Source organism: Atheta coriaria, unplaced genomic scaffold, assembly GCF_025399875.1.
Source record: "Atheta coriaria isolate IRGN ID8LTWV9N9 unplaced genomic scaffold, Caltech_Dcor_3.1 hic_scaffold_9_pilon, whole genome shotgun sequence".
Taxonomy (NCBI): Eukaryota; Metazoa; Arthropoda; class Insecta; order Coleoptera; family Staphylinidae; genus Dalotia; species Dalotia coriaria.
This window is the reverse complement of record NW_027045451.1, coordinates 7483944-7506961: the sequence shown is the minus strand read 5'-3', so window position 1 is coordinate 7506961 and position 23018 is coordinate 7483944. Positions and strand designations below refer to the sequence as shown.

Sequence of the window (23018 nt, the reverse complement as noted above, 5' to 3'; positions counted from 1 at the left end):
TGCGTAAAATTTATTTCGAGTTAGAATAGATATGTTTGTATAACTTTATTATTAAAATTCACATCGACGAAGTCACAGCAAATGCAAGTACCTATCTAATAAAAGCTAATGGCAGTAGTTCAAGGATAATCATGTTGAACCAAGACGCAATAATTTCGAGAGCGCAAATAACGAATGAACGGAAAAACACGTAACGGAAAACCTCCGCATCGACACGCATTCGGTCGAGATCTGTACGTGTGCAGATCGCATAAAATGAGCGTCCAATTTAATAGCTATCATTGCGAATGACAAACAAGAGCGCGAACCTATTTGTACGCCGGCTGCACTACACATCGATTTGATTTACACTCGTCGTAATACCATGTGGATGACAGTTTTCTTGTACTGTGTAATGGCCGCCAAGCCCGAGCCGCCATTACTCCGAATTTGCTTTACGTTATGAAAATTACTCCGAAGGCAGACGTATGCAATAAAAATGATGTCATTAAAATAATATTTGATGAAATAAAAGCGTGTAAATGACATTTTCATACATTCTCATTAGAAAATGACAATTAGAATTGTGTTATTGGCACATCCGGTGTGATGCCGGAGATGTCAAGGCAACGCGTAAATATTTGTTTTCGTGCGTTGTCGACGTGTCATCGTGTCTCTTCGTGTCATGCGCGTGATCCGAACGTGGACTATTAAATTTCCCACATCTCGAATCATCAAATATTCGAATTTAAACCTATGTTTTTTTTCATATCACCAACGTAATATTTTCGCCATTTTGATGACGGAAATCGCATTTGCATAAGTCGACATTCATTATTCAGCGCGACGAGAGTACTGATTTTCGCCCGAAGGGAGCGCTGTCGCCGTCACAGACTAAAAACAAACGGAGACGTCGCGTTAAGATCGCGAGAGCGTTAAATCCTCGAGGAGTTGCAAAGTTAACACCAACAAGCATTTACCTACTGTCAGCCATCTTGCAGGATATTATACGGTTTGGAGTAAGTTTGGTTGCATATATAAGCAAAATATTAAAATTTGGCTGGTGTGCAACCAAAAAATTGCTATATCATAATTTTCAATAAAATATCATCCACACACACGCACGTACACCTTTGTTTAAAGGCGTTTGGTGGAACATGACGCTAACAACTTAATTAACACCCTCCGTATGATTGATGACTTTTCTCGTTTCATCACTTTCATCGTCCCATCACTCAGTCGGCATTAGCATAAAATTTAATTTGAAACCAACATGCAAACTCAACTATCTGCAATAAAATAATAAAAAATAGAAGTCATAAATTTAGCAATAAAAACAGTTTATGATTCTGTTGTCATTCATAGAGCTTGATGTTTTCGCGATTATTAAATTTCCGCGCCCATAAAATACTGCAATATCTTCATCCTGATCTCGTCATTTATTTTCCGGTCGACGTAGGCAGCGCACAATGCTAAATGATGAAATTATCGCATAAATTAATTTGCCTTTTATCATATCGCCATTAATAATGCACACAACGGAAGACTTTGAAGCTCGCGAAGCGCCATTCAGCGGCTTTGCAGTTGTTGACATGAATGAGGCTTCGAACGTGCGAAACATGCCATGTGTTGGAGCCGCAGAGCGCAGTTGACGAGGATGATCATTTCCGCTTTTTCGGGGGAGATAAACCGCGCTAAGGATGCAAAAAGTGGAGATGAACTACTTGCGAAAGATCTGCATGATTTTCCAAATTCGTTTGCACATTTTATTTGTGTATTTGGTTGCCTGTATCATAAATAAAGAGAAACGCATAATATAATCTTATTACGTTTTTGAAAATTAATTTTTCTCTAGATTTCGTACAAAACAGAAACAGAAAACATATGATGCATAAATTGAAACTTTTCTAATGTCCTCGTTGACTTGGCAACGCTAATTGATAAATTATAGATGCTTTGGTGTTCGCGAAAGTCGAAAAATTCAATTCCGCACGTTTGGCATTGCGGTTGCGAGAGCGAAACCATTATTGGCTATTAGCTGAAACGACTGAAACTCAGAACCGTGCGCCCCCGCGAGCTATCAGTTTGCGTTCAAGTTTATTGCCGGCTGGACGTGGCCGGAAAACCTCGGATTCGGTAATAATGGTTTCGGTGCGCTACACTCTACTGACTGGAAGCTGGAAATGATGGAAAGCGGGTTGGAGAACGCCGAAACGTTTCGTTCCGCCCGCTTGGCGACTCTCGTAAGTAAGTAATGCGCGCCCACTGATGAGAATGCCACTGCGAAGTGTGCTGCCGAGCGGATGCCGCCCGATAAAATATTCAAAAAGGTGTGCAAACCGCCGACGAGCGCGCATTAAATAATGTAACGACGCGCGCAAACGACGAAGAGAAAATTGAGAAACGCACATCAAACCGACAAACTTCTACAATCTATTTATTCCAGTCGGAAATGAAAGAAGTAATATGGAATAGCAAACAACTGATTTTGTTATTTATTTTTCTAATATAGCTGGATATTGTTTGAAACTATTGCTCCGATGGCAACATTTGCGTCGTCACAAAAAAGGAAATCGTTTTCGACGCCAAAAAGCCGCCTGGGTATATCGAGAAAGGGAAAGGACGAAACCGTACCCAGGGCATTCGGCTATCGATTTGCGAAATTTGACGCCGGGCCAAGCATTTAATGAACCCACAATGGACGATGACCGACGATATCGGCTAGGGTTCAGACGCATCAATCAGAACTATCATTTTTTACGCGGTTATTTTTAGCGCATTATCAATATCTAACCAAACTAGACAAATTAATTATGAGCAAAAAATCTATCCTGCATTAATAAAATGTATCTAAGCTAATTCTGCTCAATTGTACATTTGGTTGTCTATCATAAAAATGTAACCCAACTTTACAATTTTATTTTTCTTCTCTAGAAATTATAATTAATTATTAACGCGTGAAAATAATAAAAACGCTTGTCCGAATCACATTCAACGCGAATTCAAGTCACAACAAGTATCATGAATCATGCGATACGTTCGGGTCGTTAATTTCCCGTGCCGGCATTATAATTTCGCATAATTGCTATAATTTACTGCCGTCGAAAGCATCGCGAGTGCTAAAAGCGAAGGTTAAACGTCTAATAAATGCGTGACAATTAACAACCACCCAGACAGACCTCAACATAACCTCACAAATCAAACACCCGCCTGTTTCTTACATCTGACAACCACAACTGAATTTCTCGTATTAAAAACAAATTGTACCCACGCAAAAACATGTGATGTAATCGGTCGGTTATCGCTTTTCCGGTCGCAGTTAAGAGTTGAGCGTTTCCGCGCTTTATAGAGACGTATACTACGAATAGTAAATTCTTTTTCGTTTGCTAAACTTTTTCACGCTACGCGTTCACTGGCTTGTTCTTTCAGTGCAAATCCTCGGCTGCAATTTCTCAACGAGTCGGGCAAGACGGGGACGAAGCGAGTTAATGTATTTCTAGTTTGGCGCAGAATTTATTTCTCGTTCAAATTGCGTCCGACCCCATGCGCGCGAACGCTGCTGCCCCCGACCGACTACCACAGAATTTATCTTGATCGTAACAGGCGATAAATATTCGTTAGTGTGTCGTCCTTAAAGCGGCGTGCGTGCGTGCGATGATTTTGGATATATACAATTGCCATTTACATTTAAAAAGAGAAAAAAAACACTTTACTTGAATAACGCGCAAAAATATTTTTCTACTTATTTTAAGGATATTTTTATACTACACAAGTTTTTGTATACAATTTGTATGTTGGGTGGACTATCATTAAGGATGGTAAACCGTCACGCAAAGATTACGCACGAAAAAAACGTTTTGTCACACTTTCACGTTCCACAAAGCGAACACGTTAAACAAAATCGCATAATATTTCACCCGGGGTACGCACAAACAATATTCATCAAAGTCTTCTTTAATAAAAAGCGAATTTCTTATCTTTTTTTGCTAAATAAATTGTGTAGTTGTATATTTGGTTGCCTAGATTTATTTTTTTCAATCTCTGTGGTAAATTATTAAACAAGCCATTAGAAGCAAATGTCCCATTCATAAATAAACATGACGAGTATTGCACACCGGAGACAGGCGTGCGCGCGTGCGACTAGTACATTAATGAGTAATTTAAATTTAAAATCACCGCCGGCCGTCGGCGCGCATAATTCACCGCGATAGAAAAATCGAATCGACGAAATTTCCGCACACGTTAATTGTATAGTTAAATCAAGCATCGCGCGCCATTTCCGCCACCCGTTCGCCATCGATCGCAAAGTGTGAATTGCAAACGGCAATGGCGCAATACTGAATTCAATTAAAACATTTCAATCGCGACGAAGGCGGCCTGGCGACACTATCAAGAACCGCCGGCGATCGAAAATGGCTTTTTGTCGTTGCGTTGCGGATGACGTGACATCTCAATTAAGATCAAATGTGCGCATGTAGGTTATGTCTAGTGCAAATAGTCTAAAGGTTAATATATAGGTTATGTTTGTGTAACTTGGTCGAGAGTTGTGACCATTATTGGCTATGTTCCGGTCGGGTAGACATTGTCGCCATTATTTTAATGTGAATTGTTAATGGTTAAATGAGTTTAACTATTTGCTCGTTTCGAATGCGTGTTTGGGCTGCAATTCAAAAATTCGCAATTCGATACCCATCGAGCGGGTGGGACGCGATAATTTACAATTTTATTTGGCGCAACGACAATGTGTGCAACGTGCTATTGATTTTGTCGCAACAATAAAATTTGTGCATTCTGTTCGTTTTTAATTTCATTAAAATCGACATGACATAAATTCACCAAAAATAAAACTAAAATAAAGTCGCATTGTTTTCGTTTGTATTTCATATTGACTCATATTACCGGAAGTTGAAATCCTGCGTGATGATAATTAGTAATTGCCCAATTTTCTACCAGTTAAACATAATTAAAACTAAAAACTGAACAAACAAAAACACGTGCTCGATTTTTAATTCAACATATTTTCACTATTTTGATAATTTTTCGCACGTTTATTACCGATTCACTGACAACACCCGTGTGATTAGTTCTTGTTTAAAGATAAGGAAGAAAGTTCAGTGTCGAGACAAGAAGTTATGTTGCGGAGCGCGATCGCGACGTGTAGAGGCACCGCGCGCGGACGCCGTGGCCGAACGTACGCCGCGACGCTGGAGACTGACGCGATCGCGGCGGAGGCGGCAGCAGCAGCGGTGGCGGCGGAGGCAGCGACTCTCCGATAGCCGGGAGCGTCGTTTCGCGCGCGTCGGCGTCGAACGAGGAAACAGAAATGTGTCAGGGATAACTCACGATTTACATTCTAACCTACAACGAACATAACCTCATAATGTTGACAGCGCATGAATGACATCAATATGCCGACAACAAACTATAACCTAAAAACACTCTTTTCAAAAATTATTTAATATCTTTCATATCAAATATGTGTACTCGTACTCAAATTTAATTTATTTCCACATAATTTCGCCTTTAAACTTTTCTTTCTTTTCATAGTATTATTCCTGCTTATATGCTCATATTGCGCGCATATTTTCGTAGACATCTTCCGGGAAAGTGGACACTTATGCACGCTCGCATCCTGTCGTCTTGTTATACGATACGAAAATGTAAAGTACTGTACTGTTTTCTTCAGTTTTCGCACTTTATTCGTTTTATGCTGCTCGGTCTTTTCTGCACATGCTTTACAAGACTTTACATATACCTTTTCAGGTGTTCTCCTTCCAGAAACACCCTTTTATCTTATTTTCTTTCTCACGTTTACCTGGTAGAATATACAAATATCAATGTAGGTCGATATAGGCGATAAAACTTTTCTGCGTCTTGTCTACTTTTCCACTCTTTTTGCACAATTTTTACGTATAAATGTTTTAAAATCGGCGTTGGTACGCGGAAACGGACACAAAAAGAAAATCCGAGGACCGTCAGTGTGAGGTTTAGTATGAGGGCCATTTGTATTCGAATTTGCGCTGCGACAGGATCCCACACAGCTTCGGCAGGGACGGATTTAGTTAGACTTTGACTTTATGGACTTTCTGCGCGCGTACAAGAAGCTTTCGAAGGTTTTTAATGCACACGTGCTTCAAAAATGGACCAGTTGTAGTGTATTCCACGGCAAACATTTGTATTGAATCGACGTTTTCGTTTTTTTCGTCTGCAGAGTTACAGAATCGCAGAAAGTCTAAGCCGGGAACACCGAGCACACCGAGCGGCAGCGTCTGATGAATAAAAAATATTTAAATTCAATACGAACGCGCACGTCGCGAAAAGTAAAAGGTAGACTCGCAAATACCGAATGCTATAAAAGTAACAAATGTATGAGTGAGTTTGCCCCGTGTTTGAGTCCAGTATTATTGTGAAGAATGGAAGAAAACGGAGTCGGATGTCCGCTAAATTGTTTAGAGTTTATAACTTTCAACAATTGACTCGAAACTCAAACGGAATATATGAAATGTATCAAAGTCTAAACACAAAGAACAACTCAGTAAACAATTATAAAGAATAATAAACAAATTGTTTATACTTTCATGCGCAAAAGTTGAATTTTTATTACTTTTTTAAACGCAAATAAATTATGATAAAAAAAATAATTTTAGTTTAAAAATTAGTTGAAATCACAGATGTCGCTACTTGCAGGATTATTTCCTTTACATTTCGACGTGTAATCAATTCATGCACCGTGCAAGAGAATAAAAAAGCGAGATTCCATTAAATTTCGCTTTGCTTTTTTCTTTCTTGCCATTCATGTCCCATAATGCACAATTTGTAAGCAAAAAATTTAAATTTCTTTTCTTTCTACTTTGAGATTATCCATAATACTGCGAAATTATCTCCCATTTTTGCGATGACTAAGAATACACGTTTTTGCTTTTAGCTTTGCCTCATTCAAAACTGTTTTTGTTTTTCACTGGCACACACGCGATGCTTTTGATTGACTTTAAAGTCAATCAATAAATTTCATTCGGTCGATGCGACCGCAGCATCCAAACGTGATCCATAAAAACCGCACACCGATAAACAACGTTACGTGCATGGAAATATAAATGATGTGCGCCTTGAATGTTAATCATCGGTTTACAGCTGTCAATGGCGTTTCAAACGTTACTTTTTTTTTCGTTTGTGAGCGCGCTTTTAACGAGCGTGCTTTTAAGACCTCGTCTCGAACGCCTCAGCCGCTGAAAGCTCACGCTCACAACGGACTCACAATGTCGACCATTAATTATTTATTTGAATGAGAGAGACGTTAACGAAACGACAAAATTGCAAATCATCAAACAAAAAAAAAGCCGCACTTTTTTCTTTTTTAGTTAATCAAATTGCTGTTAGAGGTGTGAAACGGATATGATTTGGCAAAGATGGCGGAGCAGCCATTATTGTCTTTTTGAATGCGGCAGTCTGGTATACGGGTCGTGGGCCGTTAAATAAAATACGCAAATGAACGTGTTAATTAAATGTTAAGCGCCGCGTCCCCCCTGGCTGTGAAAGTTTAATGTGTAAAACAACTGCGAACTGCGCGCGCTGAGGATGAAAGTGAGCGCGACGGACGCGGTGAAGAAGGCCGGAAAACTGCGCCACTATCAGCCGCTAACGACGCAAAAGGTGCGAAAATGTGCGTTGAGCTTGGAAGTGTTCAAAAGCTCCAAGCGTTTTACATAAGCGTTTAGCACCTGCGTCAATATTCAAAACTTTTAGCGATTTTAACATTCGAAAATGGCTGACGTTCGGAAACATAACCTTAAATATTTCGCTCATTTTTATACCACCAGAGGGCTTAAAAAGATATTTATGTTTTTCAGAGATCTCCAACGTGAACTTTAAAAAGTTGTAACATTTGAATTTATTACGCGCATTTTATAACACCGAACACATGTTTTTATTATTTTATTAAGCGTGGCATGTGGAACACGCGTGAAAACTGAGATTCGTTCTCCAGGTTGCGTTTTCATGCGCATTAAACGATATTGTTTTGCTTCACATATATAGCACCCGACTACTAGTGTATGCCAGCGATTACGCATAATTTATGGTTACGAGCCGTTTGATCTATTTAAAATTTAATTCGCTCAAACTCAAGCCGAAGATAAATTTACTATGTAACAAACTCAAGCATCACGAATTGATTTACCTACCAAGTCGAAAGCTCCACGAGTTAATTAATAATTACAATACAAAATATTGACGTGTTTAAAGTTTTGATGTTTTTATAGGAATGAATTTGCTGGAACAATATTAAATTATCAATGGCGTAATTGCTGGCTGGTGGAATAATGGATGTCTGTAATAAATGTGCAAACTCAGCGGGGGCAACTTTTGGGCTAAAATTTCGGCACGTGCTTGTGCTCGGCATTCGTTTCAGGGCGCGTCGAGTACCTACGTCCGACCGCACAATTGCCGTTATGCCATTAGCGTGAAATTTGTGTCATCGATTCCTTTGATGCGCATAAATTGCGTTCGTACATGGCATTAAAATCTAATTGCGCGCTGGCTGCAGCCTCAGACTTGCCAAAATGATGGAATATTATTATCGCTAGTACATTGTAACCAACTTAGATATGTTTTAATGTAAGGAGAGAAAAATAAGAAATATTCAAAATTTCATTAATATTTCTACTCTGAACTCTCTGTTATACTTATCTAAAAACCCGAAAAATTTAAAAATTAAATTATTATTGCCTAACTTTAATACAATTTTGTTCTTACGAATTCTTTTTTATAAACATTTTTAATATATGTTAGGATATAATATAAGCATATGAATAAATTTCCTACTTCCACATATACAGCGCCAATTTTTTTACAGTTTTTAGACCCATAAATAGTACTATATTCGCACGTGAGTACTGTACTCATTATCTATGGGGCGGAGCTTGCATCTGCGCATTTACCAACAATGCAGCACATGGAATGCAATGCGCCACCAGTCAAGCACATTTATAACCTTACATTTTCAAGTAGCGTGTGAACAAAGTTTAAAGGGTATAATTGTACAACTTTCGAAATCAGCTGTCAAATGATAAAATACACAATATTGTATCTAAGGAAAATGTCCTTTCCCAATTTTTTTCTTAAAATTTTTTGATAATTATTCCTTCCAGATATCACCGATCATTAAAATAAGTAAGACCGTTCTTAGTTATAAATAGGTTAACATCACTAATTCTTTTGTATATGCACAATACAGATATTCATTTTTCTTCATATTTTAACATTCCACAAACTCGTGCCGCATTCAATCACGAATGAATTAATAGGTTAATTGCGCTTTTTTTGGGTGAGCATTGATTTATCGAAGCACTGGAACGCGTCGAAGGGTGGAGGGTTTTAATGAAGGGTGAAATTAAATCAGAGTGCATGATTGGGATTTTTTTGCTAACCGATTCATCCCGCTGTGATTCCACCACAATCGCGAGAGTCGATCGGAATTTGGTGCAATTTGAGCGATTCGAAATCGTTTAGGGTACTTTGGCTCAGATTCACCATTTTAAAATAATCTCAATCAATGACGTCTCTGATGTGATTACTAAACAATTTTGTATTTTGACGGTATTTATTGTTACATGTTCAAAATTTTAAACTGTCAAAGTTTAACATTTTTGCGCAAAATGTAAAACGCAATTTATTTCTGACACAATGTACGTAAGCTGTAGTTGAATATCAAATATCATTTAATATTATTATTGAAATAACTATTTTGTTAACAATGGTATTAATGATACAAAGCATTGAATTCGCACAAATAATTCCATATTTGCTACAACGGGATTATTAATATTAAATTTAATTGAAATTAAAACGATTGCAAGAAATTCGTGTAGAACATAATATCATAAGTAACCATGTGTAGGCCTTTAAAATCGACAATTGCGACCATTCTGCGCCGGGGTGCGAGGAACTATTGTACAATACTTCCATTTCCTTTGTTAATTCCGCATGCGACGCATGACAATGACGATGTCAACGACAATGCGTTCAGCAGATAAGCATACAAAACCCGGATATTACAGATGAGTTAAATGGACTCATGATAAATCTTTCTTTTTCTAAATTTACCGCAATTTACCACCTAAAAGACTAGCATCAAAGTAATGAATATGTTTGCAATAGAATTTAAATTAAATCCAGTTTGCTTCAGGTGTGCGCAGTAAATTCCTGATAGAATGGCATTCCGGTAATCGCGCAATCCGAAAACATTTAAATCGTCCTCGGCGTTAGGCCCACTAAATTGCACCACTTTCGTAACCTGCCCTCCTGCAAGCCATTCGCACCGCGCTATTCATTACGAGTTTAATTCTTGATGCCGTACAGAGGAGAGCCTCGCGTCGGCCGCCTCCGCAGGCCTCCGCCGTCGCTGTAGCAATTTCCACGAGAGATAACTTGCACCACCACGCCGCGAATCTGGAGGGTTTTCGCAGAAAATCAATATCACCACCCACGCGCTCTCTGCCGACACACACACTCACACGTTCATACAAGTATACAGCGAAAGAACAAGAACCAGCGGTCGACGATACACAATGCTAAAAATATTACTTCCTCGAAACACTCGAACTGAGCGAGCAAACCATACAACATGCAAGATTTCTTATTTCTTCCTACTTTGTTTCATTTGTATGAGTGCGCGAATATGAAAAAAAAAAATTCAGACTCACTGTTCGTGTAGCCAAAGTCATCCTCCTCATCCGGATCGGCGGCGGCCTCCTCCTTGCTTCGTTTGATGTTGGCGGCACTCGCACGGTCGATCTGGAAATTACAAGGCAAAACAAACGCATTACAAACGGCCGGCCCGCTGGAGACACAAACAGCTGACGCGAAACTAATGCCATTAAGCGGCACGCCGAACGCCAGAGAGTCGATAAAGTGTTATCGAAACGTCAAGGATCCCTTTTTTTTCTAAAGATACTATCAAACACCCTGATCCTACCTGCGTTTTGATTTAGAATTAATTAGAATACACGAAATAACTTAAATTTTATTTGTGAAATTACCAAAAAGACATTTGACTATTTAATTCGTAGGAAACAACGATTTAATATCATCATCTTCATTGAGAATCTTTTGGGCCATAAGAAGAATTCTCGATAATTTCCCTATTATTTTCTTAGAGTATTCATGAAGCTGTTGTGGTGTCATTGAATTTATTTCCGCTTCCTCTTTAATGGTCTTCAGACGAATGTCACCCTTCTGTAGATTATTATTATTATTACCACTTAGGGATGTAGCACCACCAGCACTTGTGCCAGTCGTACTGGTGCCTATATTGGGCTGCCTTCGATTAATGCCCATTTTGTTTCTTTGCCTGCGATCACCAGTTTTGAGTTGAACACGTGGTACCTTAGCATTGGTACCAACTACGGGTTCCAATATACTTGTGGTCCTGGGCGACAAAGATATCGTAAGTGGTGGTTCTTGTTTCTTACTGATCACTTCTACAAGTGGTTTGGAAGACCCAACAATAAGATTTGGGCTGATTCCGGATTTCTTAGTTAATTTACTCATTTTGATAGAATTTAGGCACAGGTCAAATCAAAATCAATTTTAAGCTCGTTTATAATGTTTTTATGGAGAGCAAAAATTTGACCCTAACACAACATTTCAGTGAAAACTTTCTGTTATATTTAAAATATGACATCTGTCGGGTTTGAAAACATAAATAGAATGGAAACAACGTAGGCGTTGATATTGTTAGTTGAAGTATTTTTAGGGTAAGTGCAAAATTTTTTGTAAATTAAATATTACAATGACTGAGAAACGAAAACATAAAAATAACCCAAAAATAAACTCTTTGAGTGATCTGTGTATTGATAAAAACCACAAGAGGAAACGTGATAAATTGATTATTATTGAGAAGACATTATATCCACAGAAAAAAAAATTTGACAAGAGTCAATCACTAGTCATCAACAACGTTTTAAGCATTGATCCCGTCGAAGATGATCAGAGTTTAGATGATGATATCAAAATGGTGATGAATAAAGCGCGTGATGATGCTAAACTCGTGATATATCCTCGGAAAGCAAACAAATTTGATAGTAAAAGTATTCAAACCCTGATTTCTCCAATTGAAACAATAATTCAACGTAAACAAAAGTGGATGAATACCATTATAAGACTTACGACTTTAGCGGCGAAAATCAAAAGTTTAGAAGCAAAAGTCCAGAAGGCAAATGATACTACGACCCAAACTGACCGTAATCTCACATTACCACCAAACATACCAATTGAAAATATTCCAGAAGAAGAAACTCAAGTTGAAACAAAAAATCATCTCATGTTGACATGACACAATTATACGCAAATTTGATCACACTCTACAATCAACGGAAACAACTAACTGACCAACTTCAACACGGTGAAACAAATATACCGCTTGATGTAGCAATAGATGACACATTAAGAAATATTCGATCCACAGCTACATATGAGATTAACAAGTTGAAAACGTTTGTCCATCGCCGCACGAAAAAGAAAGGAATGAAAACGTACAAGCGACAGGAACAAAAGATACGCCGAGTTGATGATTGGAGAGGTCTGACGCCGAAAGCAGTTCCGGAGGAGTCAAATTTACGCGACGCTTTGCCGAGAATACGTCCGCTCATCTATTCAGCGCCAAAGTTTAAAGAGAAAAATATTCGATATGAAGAAACTCTGCTCAATATGTACATATCCAAGGCACAATGTAAAGTTTCGTTCATGGTGGAGCGTTTGAAAAGTTTGCATTGATGCTTTTACATTTTTTCAAATAAAATGTGCGTGTTTAAAAGTTGATATTTTTAAAATTATTACCTCTTGTCCTTTAGCGGAGACAGTCCTGCCTGTGAGATTGCGTTCGTCTTCTTCATCGTCGCTTTCCTCAGAAGATTCAACAGTTTTTTGTCGCTGTCGTGGTTCAATATCGTTGATTTCAACTTTTTCCTTAAAGTCTACGGATTTTTGTGAAGGCAATGGTTTATTCTATGCAAAAAAATGACAAAAAATACAATTAATACAAAAATTTGAAGAGTTCTGAAAGCTTACTTGTTTTGGTGTTGAAAGTTCCTTAGGAATCAACGTAATATCCTGATCCTAGTTTCAAAGTATATTAATCACGATTAATGAACTTGTGGCGAGATCAATTTTTGTTACTACTCACCGTAATTAACGATTGTACAATAAAGACGACTGGATTTTTGGCGTACTTGATCACTTCAACAGCGCGCTCGTGGCTAACGTCCTTTAGACTCGTCCCGCAAACTTCCAATATCCTATCGCCAGTCTACGCACACAGAATGAAAAAAATCACATGAACGGTGATAAATTGTTAAAGTTGACAAAACTTTTCCTACTTTTAATTGGCCATCGCGTCCGGCGGGGCTATTAGGCACGACGTTCTTGATGAAGATGCCGAGGATAGTCTCCGACGCTGATGACTCTTTGTGCAGATCGACCTTGCCGCCCACGATGCTAATTCCCAAGCTGGCGCCCTTCTCGCGGATGATTTCGACGGTGCGCGGCGAGCCCCAGTGCTTGCCCAACATGCTGTCGACTCCGATGCTTCGCATTACCGCCGAGTTGTTGTCCAGGATGCGCTGCACTGTCATCGGGACTACATTCTCGCTGAAAATTCACCAACAAACCGAGATAAAATAAGTTTTTTTGTTTAAAAAAAAAAGCTGAAAACCGAAAGGTGCCTTGAAGCGCACTGGCGTACGACCTGCGGCAGGAGCAAACCTCAAGCTTCGTCAAGCTCCGTCAGCGTCCTAAGTGGATTACGCCAGTCGTCCTTGTTTATGGCTTCTTATATGATTTGTAACTCGCATTCAGTTGTTAAATTAATTTAGCCATTTATTGAACCCTCTTTAACCTACTAATTGTGCGCGCGGATTTTCATAACCTTAAATTTATATAGTTACCAATATACAACTTGCTAAAAAATTAGGCTATGTTAATAATATGCAAACATAACCTCTAGATATTACGTTTTTAACCTATAATTTTATTCTTTTCACTAGGCAAACATTTTCAGTCCGCATATTTCAATCCCATGGAAATAACTCATGCGAAATGAAACATTTCCTTTGCTCTCACAGCTGTTACACAATTTCTTTCTTGTTATTCCGGTTATCTAACCCGGAAAATTCAACCCTCTTCGAAAAAGAAAACTATCTCCAATAAACTTTAGATAATCTCGATTCAACTGTGACACAAATATTAAAATTGCTTTCAACATACCGTAATTCCTTCTCGTCGGGATAATTGGATTTCCGCCTTGGCGTCAATGGCGCAGGTCCCGGGTCGTAAGTCATTGTCACGAACGAGTTGTCCAGGATCTCCGGCGCCGACTTAGATTTGGACGAAGCGTTCATTTGATTGTTGATTGTTTGCTTGTCGGTGCTATCAATTTTCTCAATGCCGAGCTTTTTTAATTTCTCCATGCGTTGTTCTTCTTTTTCAGTCTCCCACTGCTTTCTACGTTCTTCTTCTTCCTGTTTTTGGCGTGTTTCTTCTTCCAAACGTAGAGTTTCTTCTAATAATAAGCGTTCTTCTTCTTCTTTGATTAGTCTAGCTTCTTCTACAAGTCTTAAACGTTCCTCTTCTTCTTTTTGAAGTTTTCGTATTAGTTCTTCTTCAAGTTTGCGTTTGGCTTCTTCTTCTTTACGAAGTGCTTCTTCTTGTTTTCGTAATTCTTCGGCGAGACGTTGTGCTTCCAATTGTTGTCGTAATTTTTCTTCTTCTAATCTTTGTGCTTCTGCTTCCAGTTTTTGTCTTTTAATATCTTCTTCTTCTTGTTTGCGCTTTATTTCTTCTTGAATGCGTTTTTCAGCTTGTGCTTTGTCTTGTTTCCGCAATTCATCCTCTTGCAACCTTAAAGTATCTTCAAGTAATATTTCTTCTTCATTTTGTTTTTTTGTTTCTTCTTGATTTGCTACTTGTGTTTCAACAGGTTGCGCCTTTTGTGCTTCTTCTTCTTCTTCCTTGGCTTGCCTATATGCCTCCAAACAATCATCAATGTCATTATAATACTCTTCAATTTTATATCGATATGTAACAGGTGCCATCTGTCGCTTTTCGACAACATTCGGTTCACTCCGACACTTTTCACTAAAATCTTCCGGATACTGCAGCAAAAAGAATTCATCTTCTTTAGTCGACGTACTCATCGCATCGTAGCACTTCAACTCGTCATCCGACGGATTGGTATCCAGGCAGATATGATTATCGCATTTGGAGTATTCGTAGTTGAGACACGGATCTGATGAAGATGTCAATCTCTGTCTTGTGATCAGAGGTAACTCGTTATTCTCTTCAATGCACGGTAAAACTTCCTGATAAGTTAATCTACTAGATTTTTCTTTGTCTACACTTTCTTTTTCTAATATTTGTAATGATTCTAATGGTTTTACATCCCTCAAATGAGTTTCTACAACTGTGCATGTCTGTACACCAACCAACGTAGATAATTGCGTCTCTTGTTTTAGATTAGAATTCGAAGTAATTGCACTTTCTAAGTTTTGAATCTCTACGAGTTCTCGCATTTCGTATTCCTGCATTTCCGCACTACCTCTGTGTTTACCCTTTTCTTTTTTACTGAGATGTTCCTTTTTCTTTGATATTTTTGCCAATTCTTTGCTCACCTGTTCAATCTCCATCTCTAGGGTCTCCACGGTGATACCAGTGTTATCATCATAATAGTTCCCGACGATATTAAGATTTACATTAGCATTTGTAGGAGTCTTTGCCACTTCGTCCGAGAAAGACTCGTCCACGCATGTCTCGTAGCCATCTTTTTCAGAATCTGTTTTAGATGTTTTCTCGCCCGAGTCTAGTTTGATTAGTGTCTTCCCGCCCAGGCTGCCATTATTTGTACTATGGGTTATATCACAAATACTTTTATAACTAATTTCTGGTTCGCTATCCACTTGTTTCATCACTTCATCGGATTGTTGTTTGACCACCGGGTGACGAAAGTGTTGTGGAGATCGGTCATCTTCGATACATATCTGCACTACTTCTAGGCATTCTTGATACTCTTCGATGCACTCTTGGAAGTCCTCCATGCACGTCTGATCGTCCTCGGTGTCCTATAAAGTATTCAGAGGTTAATCACAACTTTTAATAGTATATTAATAAACTAATAGCTATAACTAACCTATTTGGAGTTATTTAGGTGCTGAATGGGTTGCATATAGGTATAAGATATTTAGCTTCATATTTCACGTTTTATTTTGATAGGACTCATCACAACTCTTGAGTGCGTGTCGTATAATACATTTAGGAACATCAAATTTTCGGTTATACAATCATAAACGACAACTTATGCTAGATTTAACATCGAGCTATGCTATTTATTCCAAGAATGCACTGTTAGGCAACTCGTTGTGCTTTCCCAACGAGCATTATCACTGTTTTAGGGCGGATAGCTTGCTTCTCGTGTTCTTGAAACAAATCTACGTACAATTCCATTTTACTTACGTGTCGACTTTTGCTTGATATGTGTTTACACGATTTAAGTTTTGTTTATAATATTTTTGAAACTATTTAGTAATGAAACTGAATAACACAGTCACACACTGCCGTTGACTTGTTGCATCCAGCGTTGCAATAGCATTTGCAACCACTAAAAATAATTGAACGGACGATATTACTTTCACAGGCCTGATCGCATCAGCTACGCCACCAATCAATTAAATATTATTCAACCGTGTCTACACATACACTATCGAAACACACGCACGCACATTGAGTCGAAATCACTGCTCGTTCGACGCCCGGCTTTGTCATCGTCACATCCGGCCAGAGAGAAAGAAAACACTCATAACAGCGTGTGATAACGTGCGTGAACGCTGTGTTAGTGTTCAAGTGTGTGTGAGCGTGTAGCCGCGGCGCGACTTTGCAAATGCAATTAACCACCGCGGCCCCAACCGACCTGCAACTCGCATGCCAAGCGTCAACACATTTCACAACTTGCAACAGCACACACATTAAACATGGCACACCATCAAAATACAAGAATCAACCAGCAACGTTTCTAAGCGGATAACTTACTTGACTGTGGTAGGATCCGGCGTCTTTATTGGAAAGCGGCTTGGCGACCGTGATCTTCACCGGTCCCTTGGGTGCACCCTTCAGGACCTGCACAGCTTTATCCAGCGTGGCATGCTCGACGTCCACGTCATTCACGGCTAGCAGACGATCGCCCGGAATCAGGTTCCCATCCTGTTGGGCTACTCCACCGGGGACAAGGGAGCGTATCACTATCACAGTCTCTTGTGCATTTAGTGGATCCTACAATAAACTCATTAATATTTTCATTACTAGCAGATTATATAAGTATAATGTACCTGATAGTCCAAGATTGAGAAACCTAAGCCGTGTTCGCCTTTTTGCAGTATTACAATAGTAGGATCAGTACTCCACATTGGTAAACCCGCAATCAATTCTAAAGATCTCGAACGACTTCCGACTGAGCAACAAGGTTCACTTGCTACTGTCGATGCGATGGATGTATCCGACTTGGCTTTGACTAATTTATCACTGGAAATCAACGTGTTGAAGCTACCAGCAAGAATATTCTGCAATAAATTTACCACAAATTACTTCTCATACTTCAATGCGTAAAAAATTTCATTTACCCTCGCTTGGAATGCTTCTTTATGCTGTGCAGTATCAATAATTCGACTGTGAACCGAAAACCTAGCGCAGACCATGATAACCAAACTAGGGAGTTGCTTCAGAATGGAAACTACTTCTAAATGATTCAAACCAAGGAGCTGAATTCCGTTGACCTCGAGCAGTTCATCTCCAGATTGCATAATGCCATTGATTCCAACTGGACCATGCGGTAGAATGTTCCGGATATAGTGATGGGGACGAACTTCTTTACCGTCTTCCACATCAACGGTACCCTCGAGGCTGATACCCAATCCACTAGTAGCTTCCTTCGTCATTTCTGCAATCTGAAATCGAAGAAAATGGAAGGCAATGAAGCGTTTAATGTAAAATGGTAGAGTCTAAAATGCTTCGAGGGTAATTCAATTGGGATGAGTTTAGATTTGGGTTGTATTATTAAATTAAGTGTGTGGAAATGTACAACTTACGACTATCTGCACGTCGTCAGTGAACGCGTCCTTCCACTTGTCGTAAATTGACTCGTGACTACATATGCTAAATTGGACAGACTTTCTTCCGCTCTGTGTGTCCACTATGATGTGGTCGCTTGGGGGTGGCGGTGATTCGTAGTCTTGTAGGACGGCCGAATCAAAATCAAAACTTGTGCGCGATTCTCCTTCTGGTTCGATGCCCAAGGAACTCATATGCTAATATTTTATATATAAAAATAGGTTATAATACAATGAAAAACCTTTTTGAGGTTATGATAGACTTACTACAAGGCTCAGAGGAATTTTTGGTAGCGAAGAAGCCGAAGGTGATGGAGGCGAAATGGGTCGATACTCGTTGGCGAGGATGGCTTGCTGGAGCTGTTCGAATTTGGGGCCACGAAGATATCGTTCAAATTTGATGCGAACATTGCTCCCGGCTTTGCGGAGAATTTCCACCGCTTCATGATTGTTGTGCCCTACAACCGTGGAGCCGTTGACCTGAAATAATTTCCATTTTTACGCATATGCACACGACACACACCTGCACATAGAGAAATAAAAGTAACCCTCTGGGGTTTAGTGCGCGTACTTCAGTAATCCGATCGTTGATTTTAATGCGTCCCGTCAAATCAGCAGCGCTTCCTTTACTGATGCTCTTCACGAAGATGCCGCTGATCTCTTCTTTCTCGCACACGTACCCAGCTACAGTGATGCCTAGGCCTAGTTCGTCCTTGACGAGGTCGATAGCGTACGTCTCCGTTTCAGGAAGATGCGGGTCAGGCTCACGCAGCGCCATATCAAGCGGCAGCAGTGGAGATGTCACCGTCGGTAGCGATTGGGCTGCGCTCAGATTAGGAACGTTGCCGATGGGCTGCGGATTTCTCACGACGTCAACCATGCCGGATATAGTCTACAGAAGCAAAGCAAAAAATACATCAAGACATAATGCGCTTTCTGGTTGGTAACCGGAAATGTGACGTTGATGTCAAGGAATATTCGATATTAAACTCATCCATCTTCCTGTTACCCGGTGTCACATTTCCAGCATTTTGCCAGAGTGCACTACAGAGCATAAAAATAACTGTAGTGCTATAAATAGTGAAGAGTATTGTGATTGATTAACAATTTCTCAGCTCACTCACTTGTAATTGTGCGTCCGACTGCTGGCCGGTGTAGATGTACGGTGTCGAATAGGAATTGGACGGATTCTGCATGTAAAATTCGCCGTAGCCATTGTAATTTAGGTGTTTATCGAGTTCGACAGGATCACCCAAGATTTTCGTCGGTACGATCGGTGCATGACTTCCCAACTTCTTTAAAAAACATCAAAACAAACAACAATGGTAGGCATCTATTGAGGTTATGTATGGGAAGCATTTGCTTTGTTTGCGTTTCCATGGAAAAGGGAATCTTACTTTGTAATCGACCGATGTAGACTCGACGGGTCGTGCGACAACCATGCGAACATGCACCCCGCATTGTCGCAGCACCGAAGCCACTTGCTCCGACCCCAAGCCGCGTAAATTGACCTCGCCGATTTGCAAGATGTGATCGCCACTCTGAAGTCTGCCATCCTGCCATAGTACCACACACAATAGAACAACGAGGTCAGCATAAAAAAGCGAAACGAGAAAATGTGACAATGTACACACACAAAAAAAAAACTTACCCTGTCAGCGACTCCGCCTGGAATGATTGTTTTCACGACCACACCAGTACTGCGTCCACCAATGATGCCAAATGCAAGCCCCGATCCATCGTTAATTAAATCGATCACTTCCACTTGCGCCCATTCCGTGTTCAACTACAAAAACCAAACAAATTCTAAACATTTCTTTACCGCCACTGAAATTCTTCGTTTTTTGATCTTTCGTGGTGCATTTAATTAAAACTTGAAACTTTGGGGTTTGGAGATTTTTCATTAGCTTTCATCCACGTTACCATGACTCTACGGTATAGATGTATAGAACAACAAACTGACCACCATTGTTTGTTTAACGTTTATGCGGGAAGATTTTCGGCTGTGGCCGCTGCTGCCGTCGGTGTTGCTTTGTGCGCGTCCCTTGTGCGTCGTCCATCGTCGGTGGTGTGCGTGTTGCGGGGGTGGACGCTGATCGCCGCCGCCGTCGGCATTACATCTCGCATCGTCGTGTCAGTTGGCGTCGGTGTGCACCAGCTGAGCCTCCTGCGCGACAAACAACGGTATCCTTTACACACGCCCACGTAATCGAGGGTGGTTTTTAGTTGTTTGCTACCTCGCTGTCACCAGGAACCAAACTTTTGCGAGTGCGAAATTCTCAGCAAAAACTTGTCTGGGTCATACTAAAATGACTATGTGTTTGAGTGTGTGTTGGAGATGAGGGGAGTTAAAAATAGAACGCGCAAAATGAACAAGCGTGAATCGTGTCCGTCGTCGTTTTATCTGTCCGAAGTAGTTTATTTTTATTTTTACGTGGAGTTTTTCATGTTCGTGTTTTTTCCTCTTCACATTGATTTTTTTCTAGATTTACAACCTGCCCACTCAATTTCCCGAATACAATACATAATACAAAAAGATTTATGTGTTCAATAACAAGAATTCATCGGTTATCATGTTCACACACTCGCAGAGAAATAAAATCCATTTTATTCGTAAATTTGAATATTATCGATCGCTGTTTGTAAAGTTTAATGCGAAGCATATTTTGTGCTGTGGAATGTAAAAATTACGTCAGGCTAAACTTAAACCGAGTTGTTTTCATTTCGTGATGATTTATTGTACGCGTCGAAATGTTTGAGGAGTAAATAATTGTCGAACATTCGAAACAAAATGACGCAAAGTTGCCAAAAGTTTCGCGAATCGCACATGTTTGCGGCGATTGCCAGAGCTTTGGCTCGTGCGTTGTCATGCATATCATAACGCAATCATTAATTCGGATGTATTTTTGGACCAAAAATATATTCGACGCTTACATTTTAGTCATAACAATACAACTTTGGGAAATTATTACGGTTTGCTGAGATTTCATTCACAACAATTTGAAATATTCATATTAATCAGTTATTTTTGAAAAAATAATAGATTTTATTCGATTAAACCCACACCGTGTGTCACCATAATTATGGCACTAATAAATTATGTTTTAAGAAGTTTCTAAGCAAATTTTACGCAATCATGATTTATTTTCCATAAAAATATTCATTCTCCAATTTACGCTTCTATAGTTTTTTTTTATTCTTAGGACAATGAGCATCCAATGTCCGTCTTCAATATCTATTATATTATTATATATTGATTGATGTTTGCGTCTCAAACAAACAAATAAACTAACATTCGCATTTACAATATACCAGTTCAGCTCTATGGTTGTCTTTAAAAACTCGCTTTTGCTCGCGACTTCGTCCCGGTAGTGTTTCAATAATGTAATTCGTTTTTACTCCCTTGTTCTAGACATAGTATGTGTCAATTCTATCAATAAAATTCGCAGTTTTATTTTAACGAAATTAATTATATAAAGAATTCCAAATAATGTACTAACACTCTATCTCGGATTCAACTATTTAACTATAACTATGACTGAATCTCAATGCCAACTTTTATCCTATAGAAAAGAGCTGTCTTTGGGGTTATCTCCTTGGACTTTAACGAACATTTTAAAAAGAGAATTGGCCAAATTTGTCTAGGCGTTGTTGAGTTATGCGCTTACCAACAGATTTTGCGATTCATTTTTATATTATAGAAGGTATAATTCATTATAACTTTCTTTTCACTTCCTAGTATGTGTTGATTCTATCAATAAGATTCAAAAATGTATTTTAAAGAAATGGAAATGATTGAATCTCTATCCCAATTTTCATCAATTTTCAGTTTAGTATATAATTGCGTATATAGATAGATACTATGGATGCTTGATATTAATGTCGGATTGTGAATAAAGCATACATTTTTTATTTAAAAAAAATAGTCATATTTTTATGTTTGCACGACTATAAAATATTTATTATCAATTATTTGGGTTTCGACGAAATAAAAGTTGCATTCAACATTGATTTCATTATTTTTTACAACATGCTCGCAGTAAACTGTGAAGTCCACTAAAAAAAACCGCCATGAATTGAGTTATTATCAAAAAAAAAGCTTTGCACGCATTTTGTTCCAATCGAAATCTATACCGTATTTTGAAAGTTGGCAAATTGTGCCACGTTCAAGTTTACTCTCTGTGCCGATTGCGACTGTAAATTCCATCCGGATTTATAGGATATTTATGTGCGATATATCTCCGCGCAGCTTGTAAATTCCCGCCAGCAAGCTTATGCATGTTTGATCTGCTCAGTCTCTGCTATTCCTTAAACTTTTCCCGATAGTCTCATAGAAACACACGTTTCACCAGAAAGAAAACGAGAAAAAGAAAAAGAATGAAAAAAAGCAATGAGAAAACGAAAAGGTGAAACCTTTTCGGTAAAATAAATTCAAATGCGTTTAGTTCAGCGAGCCGCTCGGCTATATATTCGTCAAAAATCTGGCGTTTTATTTGACGTGCAGCAAAAAAGCTCGCACCACCGAATCGATAACGAACGCCGGAAAACGAAAAAGCGTCGTGGCCGTCGACGTCGATGTGCTTTCCGCACAAGTGACACTTTTCATGTTTTTCTAGTTTTCATCTCACAGCGACGCCAACTGCGCCAACATAACCTCAACTGATAAAAAAGAAAGGCGTAAATGAACTTGGTGCAAAACTGTGCAAATAAACCCGGCTGATGAAACAAGATAATAAGTAATCCAAACATTTTGGCTCTAATAAACAATATTTGATTTAATGTGTTTATTTTTTGTTTGTTCGGCATTTGTTTTCGCATTTCACGAACGCGTAAACCGCTGCTCGTCGCCGTAAAAGTTTATCGCACGCGCTTTTGCGCATGTTTGGAAATTAA

General features: G+C 39.1%; 1 protein-coding gene and 1 long non-coding RNA gene across 2 annotated transcripts in view; one reads left to right on the top strand and one right to left on the bottom strand.

The window, feature by feature from the left end:
* The window catches only part of LOC135799322 (uncharacterized), a 40649-nt gene that overhangs the window by 12728 nt on the left and 4903 nt on the right, over positions 1–23018 (bottom strand). Inside the window, exons 2-16 of the mRNA XM_065312383.1 lie at positions 19777–19911; positions 19523–19681; positions 19250–19420; positions 18697–19017; positions 18393–18605; positions 18105–18323; positions 17640–17963; positions 17349–17579; positions 17053–17292; positions 14239–16088; positions 13353–13623; positions 13160–13282; positions 13045–13092; positions 12814–12981; positions 10680–10770 (exon numbers count right to left, since the gene is read on the bottom strand). Coding sequence (XP_065168455.1) covers positions 10680–10770; positions 12814–12981; positions 13045–13092; positions 13160–13282; positions 13353–13623; positions 14239–16088; positions 17053–17292; positions 17349–17579; positions 17640–17963; positions 18105–18323; positions 18393–18605; positions 18697–19017; positions 19250–19420; positions 19523–19681; positions 19777–19911 — 4564 coding nt within the window. The remainder of the gene's footprint in view (positions 1–10679; positions 10771–12813; positions 12982–13044; positions 13093–13159; positions 13283–13352; positions 13624–14238; positions 16089–17052; positions 17293–17348; positions 17580–17639; positions 17964–18104; positions 18324–18392; positions 18606–18696; positions 19018–19249; positions 19421–19522; positions 19682–19776; positions 19912–23018) is intronic.
* LOC135799333 (uncharacterized) lies at positions 11542–12793 on the top strand. The gene is made up of 2 exons (XR_010549991.1): positions 11542–11732; positions 11894–12793. It is a non-coding gene; the product is annotated as an uncharacterized lncRNA (long non-coding RNA).